Source organism: Corvus kubaryi, unplaced genomic scaffold (genome assembly GCF_017639235.1).
Source record: "Corvus kubaryi isolate FWS band 111438036 unplaced genomic scaffold, C.kubaryi_AGA036_p1.0 134, whole genome shotgun sequence".
Taxonomy (NCBI): Eukaryota; Metazoa; Chordata; class Aves; order Passeriformes; family Corvidae; genus Corvus; species Corvus kubaryi.
In genome coordinates this window covers 4,655,748-4,680,140 of record NW_024580668.1, presented here as the reverse complement: position 1 = coordinate 4,680,140, position 24,393 = coordinate 4,655,748, and the positions used below count along the sequence as shown (strand labels likewise).

At 45.7% G+C, this 24,393-nt stretch overlaps 1 protein-coding gene across 3 annotated transcripts in view; it reads right to left on the bottom strand.

The window, feature by feature from the left end:
* CDH4 (cadherin 4) overlaps nucleotides 1-24,393 on the bottom strand; it is a 424,578-nt gene that overhangs the window by 11,600 nt on the left and 388,585 nt on the right. For all 3 annotated transcript variants that reach the window (XM_042046046.1, XM_042046055.1, XM_042046065.1), the window contains 5 exons: nucleotides 15,732-15,917; nucleotides 10,165-10,418; nucleotides 6,934-7,076; nucleotides 2,774-3,007; nucleotides 1,486-1,719 (listed from right to left, as the gene is read on the bottom strand). In XM_042046046.1, the coding sequence (XP_041901980.1) occupies nucleotides 1,486-1,719; nucleotides 2,774-3,007; nucleotides 6,934-7,076; nucleotides 10,165-10,418; nucleotides 15,732-15,917 (1,051 nt within the window). The remainder of the gene's footprint in view (nucleotides 1-1,485; nucleotides 1,720-2,773; nucleotides 3,008-6,933; nucleotides 7,077-10,164; nucleotides 10,419-15,731; nucleotides 15,918-24,393) is intronic.

Genomic DNA, 24,393 nt, shown 5'->3' with positions numbered 1-24,393 from the left:
CAGCAAACCTGCACAGCAAAAGGAGGTGGGGCTGATGAACATATACATCTTCATCGGGGTGTGCGACCACAGTGCCCCAAAATCCACCCCGGCTGAAGGGGGCAGCCAAAACTGGGAACGAAGGGCAGGAACAGGCACAGGGATGCTCCAGCAGCTTGGCTGGGCTGGGAGAGGAGCAGGGTCAGCACAAACACCCAGTTCCTTGCTCACTCTCCATCCTGATCCAGCAGATCAATTACACACCAATACATTCCCACCACTGGCTCGGGATGTGGATGTCTGTCCAGGGATGACCCATTCTCCTAATGTACCATGTCATGGCCCCATTAGGTGACATTTGGAGCATACGTTGCCCTGTCTGCTCTCTGTTTAGATGCACTGGGGGTAAAAATTAAATGTGATTTAGCACCATAACTCCCATTAGCTTTAATGAGAGTCCCATGGATTCACCCTGTGTTTCTTGATGAATATTTACCTCACTGTTCATTTCAGCGCTTGTTTTTATCTATTCCTACTGTGCCAACTCCTGCTTGAAGTTATAATGATAGAATTTTTATTTTTAAGTGTGCGCACACATGGTTATTGGTAATGCTCATGGAAGCTTGGGACTGACAGCATTCCTGGGCAAAAGGGATAGTTTTGCCTTGCGTAAAGGGATGGCCAGTCTTTACCTGTGATGTATCCCCAGTCCTCCAGCGTCCCTGACAAATTTGGGATCCTTCCTCTAAAAACACTCATAATCCCCCATGATCCTCCAATCTGAGGTCATTCAAAAAGCAACGGGAATAACTACCATTCTTCTTTTCCTTGGAACAACCAGAAAAACACAGTTATGCACTGGCTCTGAAAGGGACTAGCCAGACCCTAATAACCAGTGTATCTGGTACTGGGAACCAGTATATCCACAGCCAGTCAGGGGCATGAGAGCTATGGGAGAGCCTGACACAGGGATTTGGAAGGGGCCTTCAATCTTTTCCGGCAAAATATGGAGGATCCTATCACACTCACTACTTGCAAGTTGTTGTCAGGTGTAATAATGTTTGCAAAGCTACTGGAAGTCTTAGAAAGACAGGTCTGATGCAGGCAGAGCTCATTTTGCTGATGCTGCAGCGAAGGAGGTTTGAATGCAGATGTGTGAACCACCCCCACAGCCCAAGCTCAGGGATCTGCCCTCTGCATGGAGCGTAAATAATGCCAGCTATAGAAACAGGACAACAGGGAACAGGGAAACATGAAGGAGGATAGATTTAGAGCAGATACTGGGAAGAAATTCTTTACTGTGAGGGTGTGGCACAGGTTGTCCAGAGAAGCCATGGCTGCCCCATCCCTGCAAGTGTTCAAGGCCAGGTTGCACAAGCCTTGGAGCATCCTGGCATAGTGGAAGGCGTCCCTGCCCATGGCAGGAGGATTGGAACGAGATGAGCTTTAAGGTCCCTTCCAACCCAAAGCAGTGTGTGATTTTAGGGCAGGCCCTGTGGTACTCACTCAGTAAGATAATGATGCAGATCAGGATGGCAATGATGGCCCCCGTGCCCAGCCCCGCAGCAGCCACGGCCCCGATGGTGGTGCAGTCGCCGTTCTCGTCACACGGGCACACCTTCACCTTGATGACAGAGGTGTTGTACAAGGGGGGGTTTCCTGAGTCCGTCACAATGATGGGCACATCGTACACTCCTGCTTCCAGGTACATGATCCGCAAACTGAGCTGGGCATAGTCCCCTGCACACCCAGACAGACAGACAGACAGATGAAAGACAGTGGTAAAACCTTGCAGCTGCACTTGTGCAGGGTTTCTCTGCTAGAGCCCTCTTCTGAGCCCTGCAGAAGAGGTTATCAACAACACACCTGGCCAGGACAGCTTCAGACCTCTGGCAAACAGTCTGGCCAACAACCAGCCCGTGCTTTGCAAAATACTGTGTGTTCTCACTGCTGCACTAACCTACCTGGATGCCATTTGCAAATCCAGTTGTACGTGTTCAAAACGGCATCAAACACAAATAGGAACACATGGATAATGCTTCCTGAGGCTGGGCTGCCCCCGGCCACTGGGCAGGTTCTACACTCACCCACGCTCCCACCTCAGGATTTTGGGAATCCACTGATGACAGGCACAGCTAGGTAAACCCATTGGGATTGAGCCTGGAGCTGTGAGGGCACAAGTTGTTGCCCCTGGTCTGGCACCCTCTGCCAGACCTCAGTGAGAGGGACCAGCTTTGAAGCCAAAATCAGCCCACAGTTCCACAATATTTTCCATCCTCTGCTGAAACTACCAATAAGCAGAGCAACTAGGGCCATTTGTGGCTGCACTCTGCAATATAAAAATCCTTCACATACTGGTAATCTTCACACTTACCTAGCCCTCCTGGTTCCATGGTAAATTAAAAGGCTGCCTTTATGCAATTATGGTCAGAGAAATGAACATTGATCCTGATTGTGGCTTATGACAATTACACTGGAGGAACATAAGGAAGACTGATAATAGCTTTTTTCCCCTTGGCCATTATGGATGATTTATACTCTGTTCACTACTGATAACTGTTCATAATTATGAACTGCATTAAAAAAAGCCAAGTGCCAAGGCTCTTAGAGTTATGCTGCAGGTCTGATACAAATCATTTCTGATTAACTATCTTGTCTATAATGTCAGCCGTAATGTGCTTTAAAAAATAAAAATCAGATAAAAAAAGCGAGAAAGTTTCGAAGTTGGAAGCCGCACGTGGGCTCATTAGTGAACCAGAGCCCAAATGTGCTCAGGATTGCCTGCCCCATTTACCATTGAGCCGTGTGATGGTCCAGTTCTTCCTCACCGCAGATGGCACACTTGGCAGCTCGAAGACGAAGGGCCCCACGTTTGGATCGATGTCAGCGTCCGCGGCTGTGATGTTGATGACATTCAGGTTTGGCTTCTCGCAGATCTGCGCCTCCTTTGGCAGCAGCTCCGGAGCGTTGTCGTTGATGTCGATTAGGTAGATCTGCAGAGTGCCGGTGCCGCTGGCGGGGGGAATTCCTGCACGGGAGACACGGACCTGTGACTGCCACCAGGGACTGGCAACACCACGGACCAGCCCCTTCTCTGCCTTCCATTCCCAATAAACCAGGATTTTCACCCTGCCTCCCTGGACCTCATTAGGGACATGCTGCACTTTCACGGTCCCTTGCTTTACGTGGTATTATTAAAACTTCCCCAAGCCTCCTAATGTTGCTGTTTTTCGCTCCTGCAGAACAGGAGGTTGAGTTCTGCAGATCTGTAGCCTGCAGCAGTGCCCCTAGACCCTGAAACTACAAGCAGGTGATGCCAAGTTGCTCCTGCAAATCTTGGTAATGGCTGTTTGGAAGAAGAAAAACCATTAGAAAGAGAGCTGACAAGAGGAAAAAGAGGGCTTGGAGGGGAGAAAAACCTACATAGTGTAACCCATGGGTCAGCATTTACTGTAGCACTTGCTGGCCAGTTTTCAGCTTTGAGACCATTACTCTGCTTCAAAGAAAGCCCACCCCTCCAGTATGTCCCACACCCAGCCCTAGCTTTAGTGGTGAGAGGTCCTGCTCAAAGCCCATGGTATGAGCCATCACCAGACACATTGGGTGATGCCACTAACCCCCAGCAGCAGTGTTATGTCCCAATACACAGTTCCCCATACTCTCCACATCTGTCCCAACCAGCAGGGATGTCACAGCATGGCAGTCCTGGTCCTCCAGCCCCTTCTTGATGGAGAGGCACATTTGTCTGACTAATGACCACTTACACAAAGTAGTATCTGCCCTGGCAGGGGAGAACAGCCTTCCCAGAAAGGGTGCAGTGCTTTTCATTTCTCTCCCCACACATTTATCTGGCAGCTCTGTGTTGGCCTGCCCTCTGCCTGCCTCTCTCCTTTGGCAGCATGGCTTCAGCAATTCTTTTTCAAGTTTGTATTTTCAGTTCTGGCCCTTCCTCCCAGTGCTAGATACAAAACTACACAAACCACTTCCCCACCAGGCTTCTGCTTCCTCGGACTTTCCTTCCTACATTCCTTCCTCCATTTCTCAAGGGAGCCTCAAAAATTCTGAAGGAACTCTGGAAATCCTTTTTTCAGGGTTTCCACACAAGCTCTTCAATCATGGACTCTCATCCTTTCATCTTGGAAGCATGGGGTAGGTCTCCTTCTAAAACAATGTCTTTTGATCAGCCTTGAAAGCTTCTGGAGAGGCAGACAGCCCACCAGGATACTGGGGCTGAACATGAAAACTGACTTTTGGGACCAAGCAAAGTGATTTTACTGCATCCACGTTACCCAGAATATCTTCTGGGATAAAAGCAAGGCTCCCACTGTAACCTCTGAGACAGACTGAACACAAACCCTCAGTCCTGAGAGACACAAACTGGCACGTGGCTGACATAACCTGCAATTGCTGCACACACAAATGCACTTTTGTTGGGCCATTGAGTATTGTTGGGCTCCGAGTCCTGTTTTTTTTGTTCCGTTGTGTTCCTGAGTGCAGTTCTGGGGCAGTTTCAGGAGAAATGAACAGTAAACAATTCTTTAAATGGTGAAATATTACAAACTATGGCACATTTCACATTATTTCAGCTGTCTAATACGGAGAGAGCAAGGACATAAAGCAGGTACTGATGTATGATGAAGGATCTTTGGACTTTATCCTCAGGAGATGAGGACTGCAATAGTATCACTGACTCCAGTGGAGAAGCTGGTCTGATCCCTGAAATTAAGATTGAAATACTAATGACAAAAGGAAGAGGAATATACAGCCTCCACATCTACATGTAACTGTTGCATTCTCTATCACTGCCTTTTTCACAGGGCCAGTGTCTGCATTCCCACAGCAAGGCATAAGCCAAGGTTTTCATGCTCAGCCCTCAGCTTCCTGAAACCTGTTGGAATATGATATATTTAAGTTCTCAGCTTCCCTGGGAGATTGGCTGAAATTGGCTGCGGGGTTCAAACACTGCCAGGCTCCACACCTGTGTGATCCAAGGGACTGTCTCCTCGGAAACCAGGTTAAAACTACGCTGTTGATTAGGATTCCCCTTTTGCCCTCCTTACACTGCAGCCAAGACTCTTCTTAAAGACAGTACCTCTGCACTGTAGCCCAGGGAGAGAAAGAGAGCACGTCCAAGGAGTATTTGGCTAAACTTCTCCTTTATCATGTACTGAGAGCAGCAAAAAGAACTTCAAGGAAAGAAGATGCTGCTGCTTCTTCAAGAAAGAGAGAAAAATCCCCCCCAAAACCCTTGACCCAAAGCTTTTCTTTGATGAGTACGTGATGCCAGAGAACCTGGAACCTGGGAGAAATGTGGTAAGAGTCTATTAGCCTAGATGGAACTTTAGCTGTTATCCTAAGCACTCTAAACAGAATTTTAAATAAGGTGTTGCTTTATGTGCATTTTGATGGCTGCAATATACTGGTGATAGATTAATTTTACAGAATAAAGAGATTTATCTAGGCCCTCACTTTCTGAGCTGCTGAAATGATGGATGTGGAGGCGCTGATGCACTACAGCATCAGCATCACAGCCAAGGAAAGGGGTTAACTCCACATCATGTGGCACCAAGTGCCTGGGATTTGCAAGGTCAGATGGTGACGATTAGGTTGGTGGGTTCAAACTCTACCACTGCACCTGTGAACAGCCTTGGCCAACTCATTTGACCTGTTCTGCCCTGTGGCTTTTGCAGATGAAGACCACTAGACCCTTTCGGGAATATTTTGAATTTCACTGTTCTGGCTGCCTTCATGGAGGGGAAGCTTAGGATGGGGCTGTGGGGTGAGTCCTACCATTCAAGGCACAAGGAAGGGTAAAATGCACTTCTTGGTACAACTCCTCAGCACTGAAACTCTTCCATGAGTTTCCCTTGCCCCTGTGACTCGGGATGCAATGATTGAAGTGATGCATGGAGCCCCAGAGGGAGGAAGTTTTCATTAGCCCTGCAAGCACCACTGAATCTGCTCATAATGGCCATGGCACCTCCAGCCTGAGGGATCACACAAACACTGCCCTGAAAGCACCTGCAGAGTATGAGCAATATACTTAGGTGCTCACAGCCAAGCCCAGACTTAATTGTGCTGCTGAAGCAGGGCTCTGGTTTGAGTGCTCAGCACCCTGGAGGTGAGGGTGGGTGAGGGGGAGGAAGGCCTTCTCCTTGTCCTGGGAAACTCCTGAGCTTTTTCCAGCTGCAAGAATTGAGGAATGAAATACCAGAATGGCCACATTTGGGTGTGGTTAGCAAAGTTCATCAACTCCTCCTAACCAGGATTAGAAAGAGAAAAGCAGGGCAGCAGCACTGGGCTGCTCACCCTTGAGCGAGGCCAGTGCAGGAGTTTTCAGTGCTGACTGGACCAAAAGAACTGAGTGATCCTTAATGAGGAGAGAAGAGCCAACAGGACTTCTCCAAGAGACCTGGGTGGCCTCAGTGGCTTTGGTAATAAGCACACCAGCACTGAGATGATCGGATGACGGCTGCGCATCTCAGGAAGGCAGTGGCCAGGAAGAGCCCGGCTCCAGTGACAGCCACACCTTTATGAAAGCCACCGACTTATTTTTAATACCCTCCTGACATCCCATAAAATTATTTCTGGTTTCCTGATGGAAGGCTTCCTGAATGCTCTGATCAGTGCCTTTGGGAGGATTACCAGGACCGGTGTGCTTGGCACCCCTTGGAGAGCACATCCCTTTGACACTTTTTGAAGTTCAGGCTACACCGCTACACTGAGCTCCCCAAACCAATTTTCCATTTGTCCTCCCTTTCCCTTAATAACGCTCTCCGTATACTGCGCACATTTAATTTACTCCAGCAATTTCCCATCCCACTTTCACATTTTTGACCATAAAAACCTGGGAAAAAGATAACTTATACTGACAACTCTGTCAGGGCATCATTTCTCTTAATGCATCACATTAGAGTCTTATTGAAGCATGAACAATGTGAAGCCTGGGCTCACCGTTGTCAGCCGCCAAGAATGTGGCCTCGTAGACATTATTCTTAATGTAGTCTGACTCTCGATCAAGGACAGCAGCAGTAGTGATCTGACCATTTGTGGCATTAATGTTCAGCCAGTTTGCAGGATCTGACAGCTTAGAGTATCTACAGAGAAAGGAAATAAATACATGGCAGTCTTTTCACTGACATATCCTTAATATTGCTTGAAATACGTTTTTTTCTGGACTCCTGACCCATGATTCAAAGGACCTTTGGATAACTGGTTTTGTTGACAAACACAATGCTAATTGAGTATCCGGTTTTTGACCTTTACAATTATTCAATTTTTCAATTTCTTTAGTTTTAAAGGTTTTTCTTTCCACTAAGTGGCACTTACATGCCTGTTTCCTGCTGCTAGGAGAGGACATTTCCTGACATCTTGCAGATGAGGAGAAATGGGGTCTGCAATGACCACTGCATTCGTATGCCTGAATTAGAGAATGGATTCCTGCTCTGTCCTGCTCCTGACTTTGCCCTTCTGCAAACAGGTTTTTAAAGCCAAGGTTATCCCTGTTTTCTGCCCACCACGAATAAACAACAGTTTGGGAATACCACACCACCAGAGTCCCCTCCCAAATACTCAGTCAACTCACAGCTGTTGTCTATTCATGTCCCATGCAACCAGCTGAGAAGATGGTTTGTTTTGGGCAAACTTTTCCTGTGTTCTCCAGATCAGTGTGTTCAGTTCATCTTTCTCACTTGCTTGTTTTCTTGCTTTTATTTAATTCATTGCTTTTGATTTCTACCTCTCAGTTTTGTACTGTTTGAACTGAGATGGACCATAACTATCTGACTGGAAGCTAATAAATGGGCAGACTAAAAATTGCTGAAATGAGCAAACAGAAGCTGAGCTTATTTCATGGGTAACTCAGACCTGCTGATAATTTGATATGATTATCATTAGATACACAGGTGAGAGCACTACTGGCTTCTGGTGAATATCCCTTTCCAGAATTGGGCTGTTTGAAGCAGAAACTCAAAGGGAAACTTGAGCTGCGTCAATCCATGTGAAGAGGAAAGCAACACACAGCTGGCACAAACCGCTGCCAAAGGATAGAATTACATTTCATGGAGCTAGACTCTTTGGGATGTTTTCATTCCAATATCACTGCTGTGAGGCTCCTGCCCTTTGTCTGTTTAATGACCAGGGATCCAGCCTTAAAGCTGGCTTTGTGAATGTGTCTGTGGCTAATGAGGATAACTTGAGGTGTGACACTGGCCATGCCAAGCCGTGCATTACTGGAGATGCTCCTGCTTCCTCATCTTCTATTTGTAAAAACTCTGTTTCATCAAAGACTATTTAGAGACTGAAAATTGTATGCAAGGCTCTAGCAGCTGGATCAGCTCTGCAAAGTGCTTATCATGGATCTGTAGGCTTAGCCTTTTGGGTATCTTTGTTCCTAACTCACCAATGTCAACTGTGAAGTAAAAACTAAAATACCTGTTTTTACATCTCACAAAGACAGGACCCCAAAAACACCCCACTGCTTCTTGCAACACCTGGGCATTGGCTGTCCTGATGCAAAGGGAGAGAGACTGTACTGGGGTTTGGAAATTAAGTGCTGGTGGATGCACAAAATGTGTGTGCTGGAAGCCCTAGAAAGAAACAACTCAAGTAACTGGCTGTTCATATTCACAGGAAGCCTTACAAGACCCTACACGTGCCCTGTGCAATGACAGGAACAGCAGGCGCTCGTTTGGATTACAGATCACCCCCCTCCAGGTTAGAGGGAGTACTCAATCAGAAATGAGTTGTTCTCTCCTCTGAAAACCAGCCTTGGTACAGACATCAGGGAAATAAAGACCCTTCAAAGGCCAATATTTCAAAAAGAACATAAGAAAAATGAGCTTGTTAGTTAGAATGGTCTCTTTCCTCCAAAGTCCCAATACCTGTCTAAAGACAACAAGATGAGGCAGTGAATAAACGATCATTTTCTAGACCAGACAGCTCCGTGCCAGGTGAAATATTTCAAACTCTTCCTGACACAAAATGTCACAACTGATGCAAGTTTAAGTGGTCTCAGCTGTGGTCACGTTGTATACTCAGGTTTTGCCAAAAATACTGCAGCCCTCACAGACTTAGCAGTGCTATTAGCCCTTACAGACTTTCTTAAAAAAGAAACCAATTTCTGTGGATGTAGAAGCATCCAAGAGCAGGAAATGCATTTCCTGTCTGCACAGATGGAGCTGAAATAGTTGTGAAAGTGTCACAAGGGCTCTCATTTTCACCTACACTTTTCTGTCAATTATTTCCTGGTGGGAAGGTGTGTGAGCTGGGATCCTGGACTGTGGATTCAGTCCCCAGTCTGCCCAGGTGGGACAAAACAGAGTGAGTGACACCTTCTTGGTCACAGCATGAATTAAAAGTCATCTTAAGCTGCTTGGATCAAAATCTCACTTTTACAAGGTTAACATTTTGCCAGCTGAATCCCATTCACAGGGAAAGCAGCTAAGGAGGAGCTTATGTTTGGCAGCTGCTCTAAAGAGAAAGGGAAGGTTGGAACAAATTGCACCTACTTGCCTACTAGCAGGCAAGGGGAGCATTAGTGAGATACAGACCAAGTGCCAATGGCCTGTGAGTGGGTGTTTGACTGCTCAGGCAATACTGAACTACTGACACTTTAAAAGCCTGCCCAGCAGCTGTTTGTAACCCCACCAGCCTTGCTCTGAGCTAGTGGACAGCTCCTCTTGCACTGTGCTTTTAAGCCAGGTTGAACCTAAATCCTCTGGAAGCAACACAAGGCATGATTAAAAATCCCAGCCATTCCCTTTGACAAACCAGGCCTAGCCCTTTCTGTGCCTCAGTTTCCCCCCATGAAACAGAAATACTAACGCTGCCTTTTTCCAAACCTCTGTGTTTATGAAGTGCACGAACCACACAGGCCAGAGCACGCTGGGTGAGGCAGCCCTGACCCCTGTAACAATGCAGAAACCTGCTTCATTTGAAGGTGTCACCTGCCCCACTGCAAGCCAGTAACACGGGATCCAGCTCTGTCTGCTCTCCTTAGCCCAGCTGCTCAGAGCCTGGCTTACCTGGAGCAGGGGGACTGTGAGTTTACAGGCGTGCAGGACACTGTGCAAGCACTCGACTGCAGGTGCCACTCCCTGCCAAGCATTTCATTCATATCCCACCAGTCAGTTTGGAAATTAGCTTTCAGCTGTAGGGGAGCCCCTTGGCTGCCTGGTGTCCCACCTTACTGCCTGCTGCATGAAGCGATCGGGATCCACTGCCGAAAACGTTGTCAGGACCGTCCCTGTTGGCACCCCTTCCTCCAGCCTGATTAACTTGTGGTTCGTTGGGAAATACGGTGCTTCGTTGACATCTGTGACTGAAATGGTGACTCCTGCTGTCGACTGGAAGGACATCTGGATGCCACTGGCCAGGGGAGCTTGGTTCGATACCATCACTGTCAGCATGAAAGCTCTGTTCATCTCGTAATCGACTGCCTAAAACAAACAAACAAACAAACAGGCAAGTATAGAGCCAAGCAGAGAATAAATTCTACGTTCTGGATGGAAACTGCAAGATTAGAAGGCAGATGATATCAAAGTCATTGCCTCATCTTGTTTCCTCCTGAGCTCAGTACTTTTGAAGGTGTAAATCCAGAGCAACTTCAGCCTAGTGGAGGGTTTGGCCTTCCAGTGCAAATAGTTAAAAAAATTCCACAAAGGAAAAACTGCAAATAGCAGGGAGCATTTTCCCTGTGTTTCACTCCAGTGCTAAGTGGTTTCCAAAAGACAACCTGCCTGTGAGAGCTGAGCATCAAATGAACAAACCCACCCAGGGCTGCTCTAATGCAACAGGTGGAGCCTGTTAAGAGGGATGGGACAGGCACTTAGCAGTGCTATTAGCACTGAAAACTGCTGACTATGGAACCAGGACAGTCTGGACTCGTGAGCCTGAAGGGCTCTTTATTTTCCCTCTTAAATGAGCTTCTAAGTAAAGGTGGAGCGGCCAGGAAAAATCCCTGGTCAGGTTAAGCAGGTGGTCCTTCCAGTGGGACCTCTCATCCTCCTGCAAGGCACCTCGTGGTCTCTGGAGGTTGCCTACAGCTCTTACAGCTGGGTTTTGCTGCTGGGAGGCCGCAGATCTTTTCTCAACACACTCATGAAGACAATGTGTCTCAGGAGCCAGACGGAGTGAGAAGCCTCTGCTGGCACGACTGACTGAGCCCAGTATAATAATAATTTCTAAACCATCCCACTAATTATTATGAGGGAAGTCACTAATCATCTGCCAGAGAGGCTTGAGTTATGCAGGATCACACCTCTGCTTGTTAAAAACTGCTTTGCCGTGATTTATAAATTTAGAAGCGTATCCATCCTCCCTAATACCTTCTCCAGAGCTGAGTCTGCAAAGCGCTCACTCAAGGTGTAAAACGCCACAGCTACACCGACTTGGGCAGGGATTTACAGCAGCAAAAGCTGGCTGCCATGTCCTGTTTAAAACCCAGTATTGTCAGGAGGGAAATCAAATCATAGGAGGCTACACGAGAGAAACAAATTTCAGGGGCAAAAGGTAAAACAGCGGAATCTCTACTCAATTGAAGTGCAAATGTTCCCGATGCTAAATGGCTTCCTGACAGGCAGGGCCAACATTTAATAAATAAAAGGAAGCATAAAGATTCCCAGTACACCCACCCGTGCTGACTCACGGACTTGTGCTGCATTCAAAACCGATGCATGGTAAAAGTTCCCATTTAAGCACTATTCAAGGCCTTGAAACAATTTGACTAATGCATTTCCTCAATTTCTTTTCACACCCCTTAAATTTATATTCCCCCAACTTTCTTCTTTTTTCTTTTATTCATGCTGGTCTGTTTGCTAACCTGCCCGCAGGCACTGTGCACCTCCCTCCCCACAGGGGCTCAGAGGCGGCTGGGGGCTGAGCTGAGCAGCTCCATGGGGAATGATGTGGGAAACTCCCTGCTGCTGATGCTCAGGACACACTGACCACACACAACTCTTCTAGGATGTGGCCTGATGCAAAGCAGTGGGGTTTTTTTTCCCCCCAAAATGTAGGGCCATTCTCTCAGCTTCTTCCTCTTTCTTCTGGGAGCAACAAAACCAGGGCTGCAGAAAAATCGTGTAAGGAGCGGGGCTGGACCAGGATCAGCCACCCCAAAGGCTGTCCAGGAGGCATCAGTGTCCCCATACAGTGTCCACCACACTTCAGTCTGCAAGACAGAGCTGATCTGCCCCCATCTCTCCTGTGTCCATTGAGTTGTATTTCACACAGTTTTGTTGGGAAAAAAAAGGTAAAATCAAGAGCCTGTGCTGTCTCTGCAGTGTTTGGGCTATTGAACCCCATGGGACAGCAGCCCCTCGCAGCCAGACACTGTCCAGCCCTAAGGCAGAACTTCTTTCACACCTTAATAAGCAATTTATACCAGAACAATTCATACCTCTGCTCCCTAGAGCTGCCTCCCTCTGAGGATAATGGTGCACAGAGCACTGTGTGTTCCTCACACCACACTCAGCCCTTCCACCTCCCTGCATCTCACTGAAAATGCTGTATATTGGTCATCTGACGTGGTTCTAGGGACACGGTGGGCTTGGCATTGCAAGGTTAACAGTTGGACTTGATGATCCTAGAAGTATTTTCCAACCAAAATGATTCTTTCATTCTATGACAGCAGGCTCCTGAAAAAGCCCACAGAGCTGCTACATTTGGGCCAAGGACACATGGGACTGTTGCCTACTTTTCACTTTTATGTCCAAGAAGCACTTGACATGAAATTAAAAAGCAGCACTTTTGCAGATACTCCTTGCTGGATGTTTGGTGTCTGATCTGGCTGGGAAATATCCCCCTGGAGATGCTGCACATCCTCCTCCTTCACGAGCACCTCCGACCTGGGTGCAGCAGAGCGATGCCGAGGGCTTGCCACGTGTCCTCCTTTTCTCAGGGTACTTTTAACTGAAGTGAACAAATTTGCCTGGTGTTATAGTTGATGCAAATAATAACTGAAGCTTCAGCAGCATCTCCATTATAAATTCACAGCTCTGATCCATGCAGAGTTTATAATAACATTTTACTTAGCTGGCTGCCACAGGGCAGCCACTGCTGCTCTGGGAGATTGTCTTCAGACTCTGCGGTGTCTCATCTGAGTGGGAAGTTTCTCTCTCCCCTTGATCAAGGCTTTCTTTGAAGATTAGGGTCTTGCACAGTTATGGAAATGGTTTGTAAAGGCAAGAACAGAAAAGGGAAATGTTGTACTTCTGGTGATCAGACTGGAGCTACCGATGGGGTTTTGTTGAGGGCAGCTGCAAAATGGTTCCCACGAGCATAATCTGAACTCCAAAGGGAAATCTGGTTTGGATGGATTTCTGGCCCTCCATTTCAGGCCCCATAAATGCTGGTGAAGTGGTGGGATTCTGCACAGAGCCCCACTCCCTGTGCTGTTGCTGTGACTCCTTTGCTTGCAGCAGGAGTTACGTATAAGCGGCTTTGAAGAGCCACGTGAAAATCCAGCCATGTAGGGTCTGTAAATAAATGGTTCATTACTTGACTTAATTTTTTACCTGTGTTTTCAACCCACATCAGTGATCAAACCAGCAAGAGACTGCTCCCACACCACAAAGAACAAGCTCTGACTGGCCACCCAGTCTGATGAGAGTACATCCCCCAAATCTTTAAGCATATTCACTTATTAACTGAGAACGACATATTTCAAAGAAGAAGGTGGAATCCTAAGAGTCTTCCCTTCTTCACCATGAAAATTTAATCACAAGCAATTTCACTCATTCTCCTTGCTGCAAATACACCAAAAAGCCCCTCAGCCTGATAAGGCTAGGGAACCCTGGTGCCCAGGGGGATCAGGTGAGGTGATGTACTGAAGACATCCAATGCAATTTCAAGCTCTGGGCTCAGCTCGATGAGATTGGATTTTCATGTGGTTCTCTGCTTTGTGATCACTGTGGGTTACACAGCAGTGGAAAGTCAACACCAGCATCAATGGTGTCTTGACAAATCTGCCCTGCTTTTTGCCTGCAAGTTGTGAATAAGGGATGGTTCATTATGCACAAGTCCTTGTGCGGAAGTGTTGATCATGCAAATCCCCTGTTGTTCACTTTGATGTGCCTTTAAACTACAGTCCTGACACTTTGCAAGATTTAGAACAAGGGGTCCTTCCCTGCTTGCAGTGAAAACGTTGGCATTTCGATTTCAGACTGGCTGCTGATGTCAGTGGAAGTTAAATTTTTGCACTTTACTTAATTGAATATTTTCTGTTTAAGCAGAAAATATACAGTACTTACACACATATATGCAACCATATATACATGTCTAAGCTTGAAGAGGTTTCATAATGTTGCACCAGGTAAGGCTGTCAACCATCATCACAGAGCAGTAAAAAGTGATAAATAAGAGGACCCTGCTGAAATACCATCTGGCAGGTAGGATGATGCCTCCCTTGAAGTTTCAGCAGAGCAGCATCTGCAGACACACACACATAGCCCAAGGGTCAGGGAACAGGACAGGCTCACACATTCCTGCCAGCGTGACCTCATTGGCATTTCACTGATGCCATTTTTCCTAAGACCCAAACTGAGCACATTAGGAATGACTGCAACTTGTTTAGCTAATAACATGGAAACAGAGCTCAGCACAGAGCTATTCTTGGATCATGCTGCTCTTCAAACATTAGTATTTCTACCTATGTTGTTGATTAAAACTTTTTGTAAGGGAGGGCCAGACTTATCAGAAGGTGCTGTCTTTATCCACCCCAGCAGGTATTAATCCTTCCCATGTGCAGTGCATGGTGTGTGTTGTGCAGCTCCTACACTTCTCAACAGCCTATGCGTGATGTCTTCGCTGTTTTTTGTAGTCAGAGGGAGCATCCACAGGCATCTTATCTGGGAAGAGCTTCGGGGAATGCTGAAGGGATCCAGTGATGTCCTGGCTGTGTGTAATGACTGCAGAAACACTCACTGGCCTCAAAACTGAAAAAGGAAGCGAATGCTCCAATGAAGATAAAGCCAAGTTCTTTGGAGGCAAGGAAGGAAACACAATTTGATATTTGCTGCAGGTATCTTGAGGCTTCCAGCTCTCCCAGCACATGGAGGGAAGACAGGATGGTGGATATTTACAGTCTGATTTCTTGGAGTCTTTAGACAAGATCCTTGGCTGATCCAATCTGCAGGGTGGCTTTCACTTGAGTGGAGCTGTCCTGAATTGAGGATCTGTCCCACTCGGTGTGTTTATCACTTAATACCTTATATTCGCTTAATTTCCTTATAAAAGGAAAATTTCTCCTGCAGTTTTCCTGCCAAACAACTCAGTCAAAGGGAAGATTTCCTTTCCTTCTGAAAATTCACTCCTCCTGAGATCTCCGCTGCACTCCCTGCTTTCACAGAGGCTCACTTGACTGACCCAGGCAGTGAAACACTGCCCTTGATTCACAGCAAACAGGGGCTTTTCTGGCTCAGGAAGGGCAGGGCTGCCCAGCCCAGGCCTGTTCCCTCTTACAGAGCTCAAAGAGCCAAAGAGATGCAGGAGGTGGAGGTCAGGCTCGGGTGCTGGGAATCCCTTCAGCATGTGAGGCTTTTTGAAAGCTCATGGTGGGCTGGGCTGAGCTGGGAAACCCAGAACCAGTGCCATACGCTGGAGGTGAGAGTATTCAGGACTCCTACATGGAGAGAGATGGGAAACAACAGATCCCAGTACTTCCAGGCAGAGAAGGCATGAAAGAAGTGCAGGCTCCTGGCAATCCCTGCAGCTGTAAGGGTGACAAACATGGTGTGCTTTGGCCTCCCCCTTACCTTCACCACGGTGACCATGCCCTCGTTGGTGATGGGGTCTGTCCGGATGGTGAAGTGGCCGGAGGGGTCCCCGCTGATGATGCGGTAGATGGCATTCCAGTTGGGAGAGTGGGGCTGGTCCCGGTCCATCACTGTCAGATTTGCCACCACAACCTCCACTCTGTTCTCAGGCACTTCTCCTGAATACTGCAAAAGAAAGACAGCAGTGGTCACAGTGGGAGCTTTCTGTCCATCCTCACACCTCCCTCCCCTCTCCCTTCCATCACCATGCCCACTGGGAAACCAGTCCCATTAACGGGACCATGCAGTTATTTGTAATGAGCAACACATCTCTCTCTAAATCTGATTTTCCTATTTTTCTCCTTTGAGTATTTTCCCAAAGCCTAACTTCACCTCTCAGCCCAAAGGAGAACAAACCCACTATCACACGGCTGCTGCACAAGATTCAGCAAATGCTCCAAGGAAACCAACAAAAACCATTCCTGGTATTCTTGCTCAGTTACATCAACCAGAGAGTTAATTATCAACAGCATGGGAAAATGGCAGAATAAAATGTCTAAATTTTTTAGGACGACTATCTCCATTTATCCCAAGGTATTTTGCCTCACTCAGATTTCAGTGATGCCATTTTATTGCTTCTTCAGTGATTTTACTTCATTTTATTTCTTTCTTGCCCTTGATTTGATTCTGTCTCATTATTTGAAGTGTTTCTTGTGATTTTGCCACAGCCTTTCCTGGTGCTTAATTCTCTCACTTAGCACTGATTTCCATGGAGCATGTCCCATTCAGGCACATCCTGACACATTAACTGCATTCTTTTCTGCTTTCCAGTCCCTGATTTATCACATGGCTGATCAGGGATCCTGGCCTGTGAATACTTCCAGTGTTTGGGGCTCAAAAGCTGCCAGTAAGACACATTCCCAAATTTTCAACTGTCCTCATGTCTCAGCATTGCCTATTAGCAGCACTCACAAATCAACACTCTGAGTGACATATGGCAAATTAAACACTGGGGAAATGCCGGGAGTGGCTGGCTCGGTGTCTGCAACTGAAATCCTGGCCCCAAACTGCAGGAGCAGAGCACTTCTAAAATCTGGCCTTTGGTGTGCACAAATGCCAGGTTGTGTAAATGATAATAAATCACGCCTTTGTTAGCACAAGAGTCCGTTTCCCCTCCTAACCCATCCCCATCCTTTGGCATCTCTCCATTACGGATGCTTATATTTAGGATATATTATTCCACCGCTGACAGCAAAAATATTCAGTCTGCCTTATGCTAATGTAAACTTAAATTTGCCCTTTAGTGGTATCCTGAATGGCATCTTGCCCTCTTTTCTGCTATGCACCTGTCCTAAACAAGTTTTCATTAGTGAATGCAGATGGCATCTCTTTCCAGCCATGCCGAGTGGTGGGGAAGAACAGTGGGAAGCTGCAGGATAATTCTTATTCCACTACATGCTGCAGCTCTTCTTTGCTCTTTATTTCCCCTGATTTCACTTTTTCTTTACCCATTCTCTTGCCCAATTTGTAGTCTCTGCAGCACACAGCTTAAGCAAGGGAAATATATGGAAATTTATCAAAAGCCTCTTGAAAAATCCATTAGATTATGTCATATGTACACTCTACTATCACCCTTGTCTGAACTGAAGGAGATTAGTTAAACAGGATCATCTCTTCCTAAATCCACACTAGTTATTGCCCATTACATTAAATTAATGTTGTATGGCACAGCAGCAGTGACAAGCTCATGAGCCCCCAGCCTCTTTTAGGCTGCACTGCCGACAACAAGGTATCATATTGTAATTCCAAAGGAGTTAAACACTCCCTGAAACCATCTCGGATCTTCAACCCAGGACCACAGATTTTTTCTGTCACTCCCAGGCTTATGCCCTGCAGAACCAAATAGAATTATGTCATCAAGAACAAACCATCAGCTGTATTTAACCCATTTAAGAGGGCCAGTCCTATATGATCCCTGAACACCTTTAGCAGGTCATAACCCAGGGGCTGCCAACGAATTTGGGTTACATGGAGGTCCCACGTAATGGATTTTACAGCAGCTCTTCCAACAGCCATCACATCTGTTTTCAGCCCACAATGACAGAGCTTACACATTTTAAAATATGAGGTTATGTTAACAATTATAAATACACAAGCACATGCCAATATAAAGCCTGGAGGAAGACCACAGCAGCCTATAAAGCTTTTCCATTGGAGTAAATACCACAATGCTCAGCACATCCTGGGCAATCCAGGAGTTCATCCACTTGTTGTTGACCTCTGTTAGGTCCAGTTAGGAAATTATCAGCCCTAAGCAGCACTGAGAGTGGCTATTGCCTACTGCGCTTATAAAGCAAAATGTTTTTCTGATGAGAACAGAGCACCTTCACTGGAATCAAAGGAGCCATCCAAAGCTATTCAGGGTAAGAAGCAAATCTTGGAGAGATGTGCCATGAAGAAAAGAATAATTTTCATCAGCTACAGATCATCAGCTACTGGGAATTCAAACTGCAGTCTGCCTTTCCTCCCTCTCACACTCCCCCACTATCATTATTATAGGTAAATGCTGTAATGTGTATTGTCCACAATTGTCTTTACCTTTAATAAAATTAAGTAATGACATTAAATTACACCTGCTAAAGGAAGGATGGCAGCTCAAAGCTACCCACACTTCTTTAATGTCATTCCCTCCCCACCCTGGAGTAATTCAGGATAATGAACATCTTTCACTATGCCGCTTTCCAGCATTCCCTCTGCTCTAAGTTCTCTTTCATAAGATTACAATTGATTTTCAAATAAAGAGAAGCATATCTATTCAAACAATGTAAAACAATGGGCAACAGAGGAGCTGCTGGAGTAAACACAAGATTGATAAAGCAGTGCTTGACCTATACCTGTAGCATTTACTCATATTCCCCTGTATTTCATTTAGCTTCACTTTCAACTGTTGCATTTGAAGTTCTTTATTTCCAGAGTGCTTTTTTAAAGACCATTCACAAGGATTTCTATGGCTGATTGTTACACACTTTGCTTCCCTTCTCAGATAAGGATTCCTTCTGAAACTGGCATGTTCTTAAATCCTTAAATTCTGTAGGGTCTTTTTTTCTTCCCCTCCCATAAAAGCCTGTGCTGGCAAAACTCCTTCTCCCACTCCTCTGGAGCTGGCCTCTCTGAAATCATGCCTTGCTGAAAAGGAAATAATTCATTCTGATTTTTGGGCTGGTACTAAAATTGGTTAATCCCAGAATTTGTCTTTCATCTCATTTGGACCTGACAGCACATAAACACACAGACAAATATAATTCTGGAGAAGAAAGGGGTTGATGTAGGGGACAAATGATAAATTCAGACCATGACTTGACTTTGTGCAATAAATCTGGAGTCTGGGCAGTGAAGCCATGCACATCTGAGTAAAACCAATTAGCTACTGCAGCCACTCCTAGGGAGGTGTGGGATTGAGACAGATGAACACAAAGATAATTATTCAGGCTTCCTTCTAAAGGGAGCTCCTTTTTTCCAACGTTCTTACTTTTTTCCCTGGCTGGTTTTGCTAAAAAGCTGTGAAGGCAGAGACTTGTTCGCATGAATGTCTGCAGGAAAGATCTTTCTGTTGTCTCCAAGATTTGCTAATGATGACACAATATTTGTTCCAGGCAGCAGTGGTTTATGAAGGCTGAATTGCCTGGAGAAATAGTGTTTCATGACCTATAGCTATGGATTAACACAGAAGAATAAGGGCATTTCAGTCCTCTTATTAGACTCTGAGCCCTTCCCCTGACAGCTATGGCTGCTGCAAAGTGCTGAATCTTCTCTCTAGGTCCCTTAGGCTGGGAGAAACCGAAATGAGAGTGAGTGCATGTGGTGGTGGGGAGTCCCATCCCTCCCCAGTTCCTGCTGCCAGTCTGCACTCAGGGGGCTCCACGGGCCCACGCAAGCTGTGGGAGCAGGCACCCAGCCTGAATAAAACCTGCAGCTCCTCCCGCTTCAGGGCATCCATCCAACCCCTGCTGGCATCCCAGGCAAGGGTTTACCTTTCCTGCATGATATCTAACAAAGATGCTTGAAAAGCAGGGAAATTAATAAACAACTGCGGTCTGGTTGCAGCAATCTGTGTAAAATGGAGGAAAAAAAAAAAAAGATGAAAATCTCCTAATAAATCATTAATTGTGATGTGCTTGCCCAACTGCAGCACGGAAACAAGCAAATGCCATCCTAATTGATTGCTTCTTATTCCATCTTTATAGGCCTGCATTTTTTATTGTGGGGGTTGAATAAGCCCAGAGGTGTAAAAAACCTCTAGATTGTACTCTGCGTATCTGCCAACTTGATATTTAGATCAATAACGCTCTTCCCCTCCCCCCCGCTATTCCTACTACTGGTAATTTAGCTTTTCTTCCTAGCAGACTAATTGCTGTTTTCTTAAGCCTTACTATCAATTCTGTGACCTTTAATTTCCAATATTGTTTGCTGTAGGGATGACTCTGCTGGGGCTGTGAGCTATCCCAGCCCCTCTGCGCCGCGTGGCTCAGCCCCAGCTCTCGGCTGCTGTGACAGTCACACAGGGACTGACTGCGAGGTTCTCCCTCCACTGTGTGCAAAGGAGACCATGAGCTGGCTCAAATCCCCACAAAACCCCTGTAAAGTCAGTCTTATTTTCCAAGTCAGGCTTTGAGATGCTCATTTCTGGTTTTATTAAACAACTCACTCCTGTGAGGTCTCGAGTGATGAGCACCGATGTCCTCACTCCTTTTTGAGGCTGCTGGGCATGACACCAGCCAGCAGTCTCTCCATAAACCTCTTGGCTGTTGATTTTCCAGGCTCATGACCACAATATCCCCTGCACTGCAGTGTCCCTGCTTCAGCTTCACATCCACGTGGATCTGCTCCACAGTCCATCCATGTACGCATTGGTGCTCCTTCACAAAGGAGCTGCCCAGGCTGCAGGCACTGCCTCATGGTGGTCAGGCAGGAGTCAGCCTTGCCCAGCCCAGTCAAGGAAGTGCATAACAATGAGTTCACCAGCTTCAAAAAGATGCTTTGGAAGTTTTGCCTTTGTCCTCAGCAGTTTGTGCTGTTAAAGCACCTCACCTGCCTGCAAAGGAGCCCTCTCAGCTCTGAGCATGGTGTGGTGGAGACAAGGCACCCACTGGTTCACAGGGAGGTTGTGCAGGAAGTTTGAGCGATGCTCAGCGTGGTCTCCGTGTGCTGATTTCTTTTTCTTTGGGCAAGTTTGAAAAACAACAGCAAGGCTTAAAGTTTAGCACTTCTGAAGCTGATCCCAGGCTGGAGCACAGACAATCTCTGTCGTGTTCCTGCCACAGGTGACAGCCACTGGCTTTACACTTTGTCTTTGTTGGTGTTATTTTTTCAAAATCTCAAGTAATGACTAATTCTGGATCTATATACGAGTTTTACTCTTTGAATGTGAAGACAAAGCTGGAGCAGAGGAGAATAAAGCAATACCCTCTCTTTCAGACACAGCAAAAGAAAATCCTCTCACTTCAGACTCCGGTGTGAGCAAGGAACGTGTAGGTTTCACCTTGGTTCAAAGACTCTTTGAGTACTTGCCAGGAGTTCAGCGCACATAATAATAAAAGGATATTAAAAAAAAAAGTAGTTTGCATGTCTAACAAAGAGCACTAATTTTTTTTTCATTATCAGATGTTACATTCTTTTGATAGTATGAAAAGATGCCGCAGGAATGATGACACAAGACACCATTCTGCTGCAAGATAACCATTTCCAAATAAATATATCTTAAGAAATGAGGTTTGAAGTTTGCATAGAAATTTAGATATTTTATAAAAATGCATTACAACACAAAGGAGCTCTTTACAATGTTCATATGAAAGGTTTAAAAAGAGATTAAAATTATATCCTTGGAAGGCATATAGCCTTGTCAAGAAAAAAAAATTCTACATTAACCCTGTGTAGGAAAGTTGTACTTTATCTCTATTTCAAAGGCTATAAAGAACCACTTTAATCAACCTGCTTGACTTTGGGGACTTGCACATCTCACTGAAACTCATGAAATCTGGCATAGTGTGGTTTCCAGAACACAAAAGCCTTTAATCCGTAAACCGACACTCTTGTACATTCAAATCCTGATACTAGCTCCTTGTTAGGAACTAAAATTGTGAATTTATCCAAAATGGGATCTCATCTCGTCTAAATGATGTAGCCTTTGCAACAGTGACCTTTAACAATGGTTATACCCAACAATGAAAGATTTTATATCAGGAGCCAGTGGAAACAATATACATTAAAATTCTGATCTGATAGCACAGCCCTTTATTTTCCAGTTTTAGACAAGGATCCTTTGAACATTTCATTTGCTCTCTTGTCTAACATACCTTTGTTTTTTGCCTACGGAATGAACAGCAGGAAAAGGTGGCTGATACTTTTCTGCAGACTATCTGATTGTCAGGTATAATTAGTAATGCTCTTAAATAGAGACATAGATTTTAAAACAGCTGGAACAGCCTACAAAGCCTTATTCTTAAAAAAAACCCCTTATATGCATACATTTATATAACAGAACCTTTTTGCACAGACACATCATGGCTTTACAGTGCTTGACAGCCCTATGCTTCCCTTCAGCTGCAGAACCAAAGGCTAAAGTGACTTGCCTGTCTCCTGAGGCAGCCGCAGAACAGGCTGGAGCCGCGCCCTGCGCTGGGGCAGAATCCTGGGAACATCATTAATTCATGTGTTACTTGATAAATCCATTAGGTCAGCCTGGATTAACCTATCGATCTCCCCAGTGCATTGTCACAGAGCCCTGTGATCCTTGCTGAGCTGCCAGGATGGAAAAGGCCCCAGCCGCGAAGGCTGGCGGGGAACTGGGATGAGCTGGATCACAGCACGGCTCTTCCCAGGCTCTGAGCTCCACTGGGGAACCCAAACAGGTTTGTATGGGCTGGGGAAAAACAGGGCAAAAGAACAACCAGAAGCTCTACCACCTCAAATCAAACCACCACTGTTCTGGATACTCTGACCTCAAATTGCCAAAGTAGTGCCCCCTGCATCCCCCACCACAGCACGGGGCAGCTTCCACTGTACTTTTACTCTCTAAAATAACCAGCTCCCTAAAAAGAGGATGCAATTAATTCATTTGTTGGCATGTCAATCCTCGCATTTCCTTCTCCTTCTGCAAACTGCAAAGCAGCAAATAACCACACTGCTTTGAACAACACTTTGAAAACATGTTTTTCCTGATTTGCATGTAAACGAGAGCAGCAAAAGTTGTGTGAGAGAGCTCAGCTCCTAAGTGAGAAAAACGTACTGCACAGGTCTGGCTCTGTATCTCTTGGTGAAATGTGTCTAGAAGGGGATGTTTCAATTCAGGCACCTGCAATAAAGTTTCATAAGGAAGGGCCTTAAGCTGATAAATCTGGTTTAGGATTTTCTTATTAACTGCCCATTCCTCATAATGAGTTTTTAATTTAATTTTTTTTCATATTTTAAGGCATATAAAAGCTGCTCATGTGCTTCTGAGATCTCAAGATGGGTATTTGGGAAAGGAATAATTTTGAGAGTACTGAGACTGATTTTTTACATATGCTATAATCCTGGCATTGAGATTTTTAACAAGTTTCCCGTGCAGCACAGCTCAGCCCTTCTGCACACTAACTCCTGCTCCAACCTCCTCTGCACTGCAATTGAAATCTCTGTTATTCCCAGATTAGTCTCAGAATTAGCACACAGGGGGTTTTTGCGTTTTTTTTAATGAGTAGATTGGAACTCCATCATTAGGCACTGGAAGATCCTCTAGTCTGGCCATAAAAAGGGTTCCTGACTGGACAGAGCACTCTTGTAAGGAGAAAGCCACTGAAGCAGGTGTTTTGTTCTAGAAGTGTGGTTTATTCTGTGGTTTAAAGATGTGATCATCTGCACTGGCGCCACAACGGCCAATTTTTTATGTCCTTACTGATGTTTAAAATATAATGGCAATGTCTGCCAGTGGGGCGAGAACTTGCACTCACAGGAGATTTGTGCCAGGGTTTCTACAGGAAGGGATGGAGTCCCTAGAATCTCAGCATTACAGAATGGTTTGTGTTGGAAGGGTCCTTAAAGGTCACCTAGTCCAACTCCCTGCCACCTTCACCTAGGTGAGAATCTGGCACTCTAGAGAAACGCCTGCCTGTTTACAGTAACTCAGAGCACAGGAAAGACTAAATTCAATGCTGTGTAATTAATCAGCCTTGCCATGAAAAAGAGGCTTCTCGCTGCAATTTTGTTTTCAACATTTCCTGTGGAATGGAGCAGAGAAATGCAGTGAGAAATGCAGGATATTGGGTCAGAGAAAACATGGAGTCACTCTCTAGTTCTAAATTTAGGAAAGAAAACAATATTATTTCTCCTTTATTTTTTTTTAAAAATTAAAACCTGTTACTGCACTATGCTGAGCAGTAGGAAAAACTCTACCATGCTCAAGAAAACTTTGTGAAACCTTTCAACCATTCTCTGATTTTAACCAGCTGTTCTCTGTGTTGTGACCCTTTCTCCTACAGCTGAGAAGCTCTGAGACATCCTGGACAGTTAGAAAGTTTTGATAAGAGAAAACTCACTCACAACACTCCCAAATCCTTTGCTAAATCTCCCTTTTTTCCCCCCCCAGCATGTCACTAAAGATTTCATAAGTGAAATGTACTTAATGAAA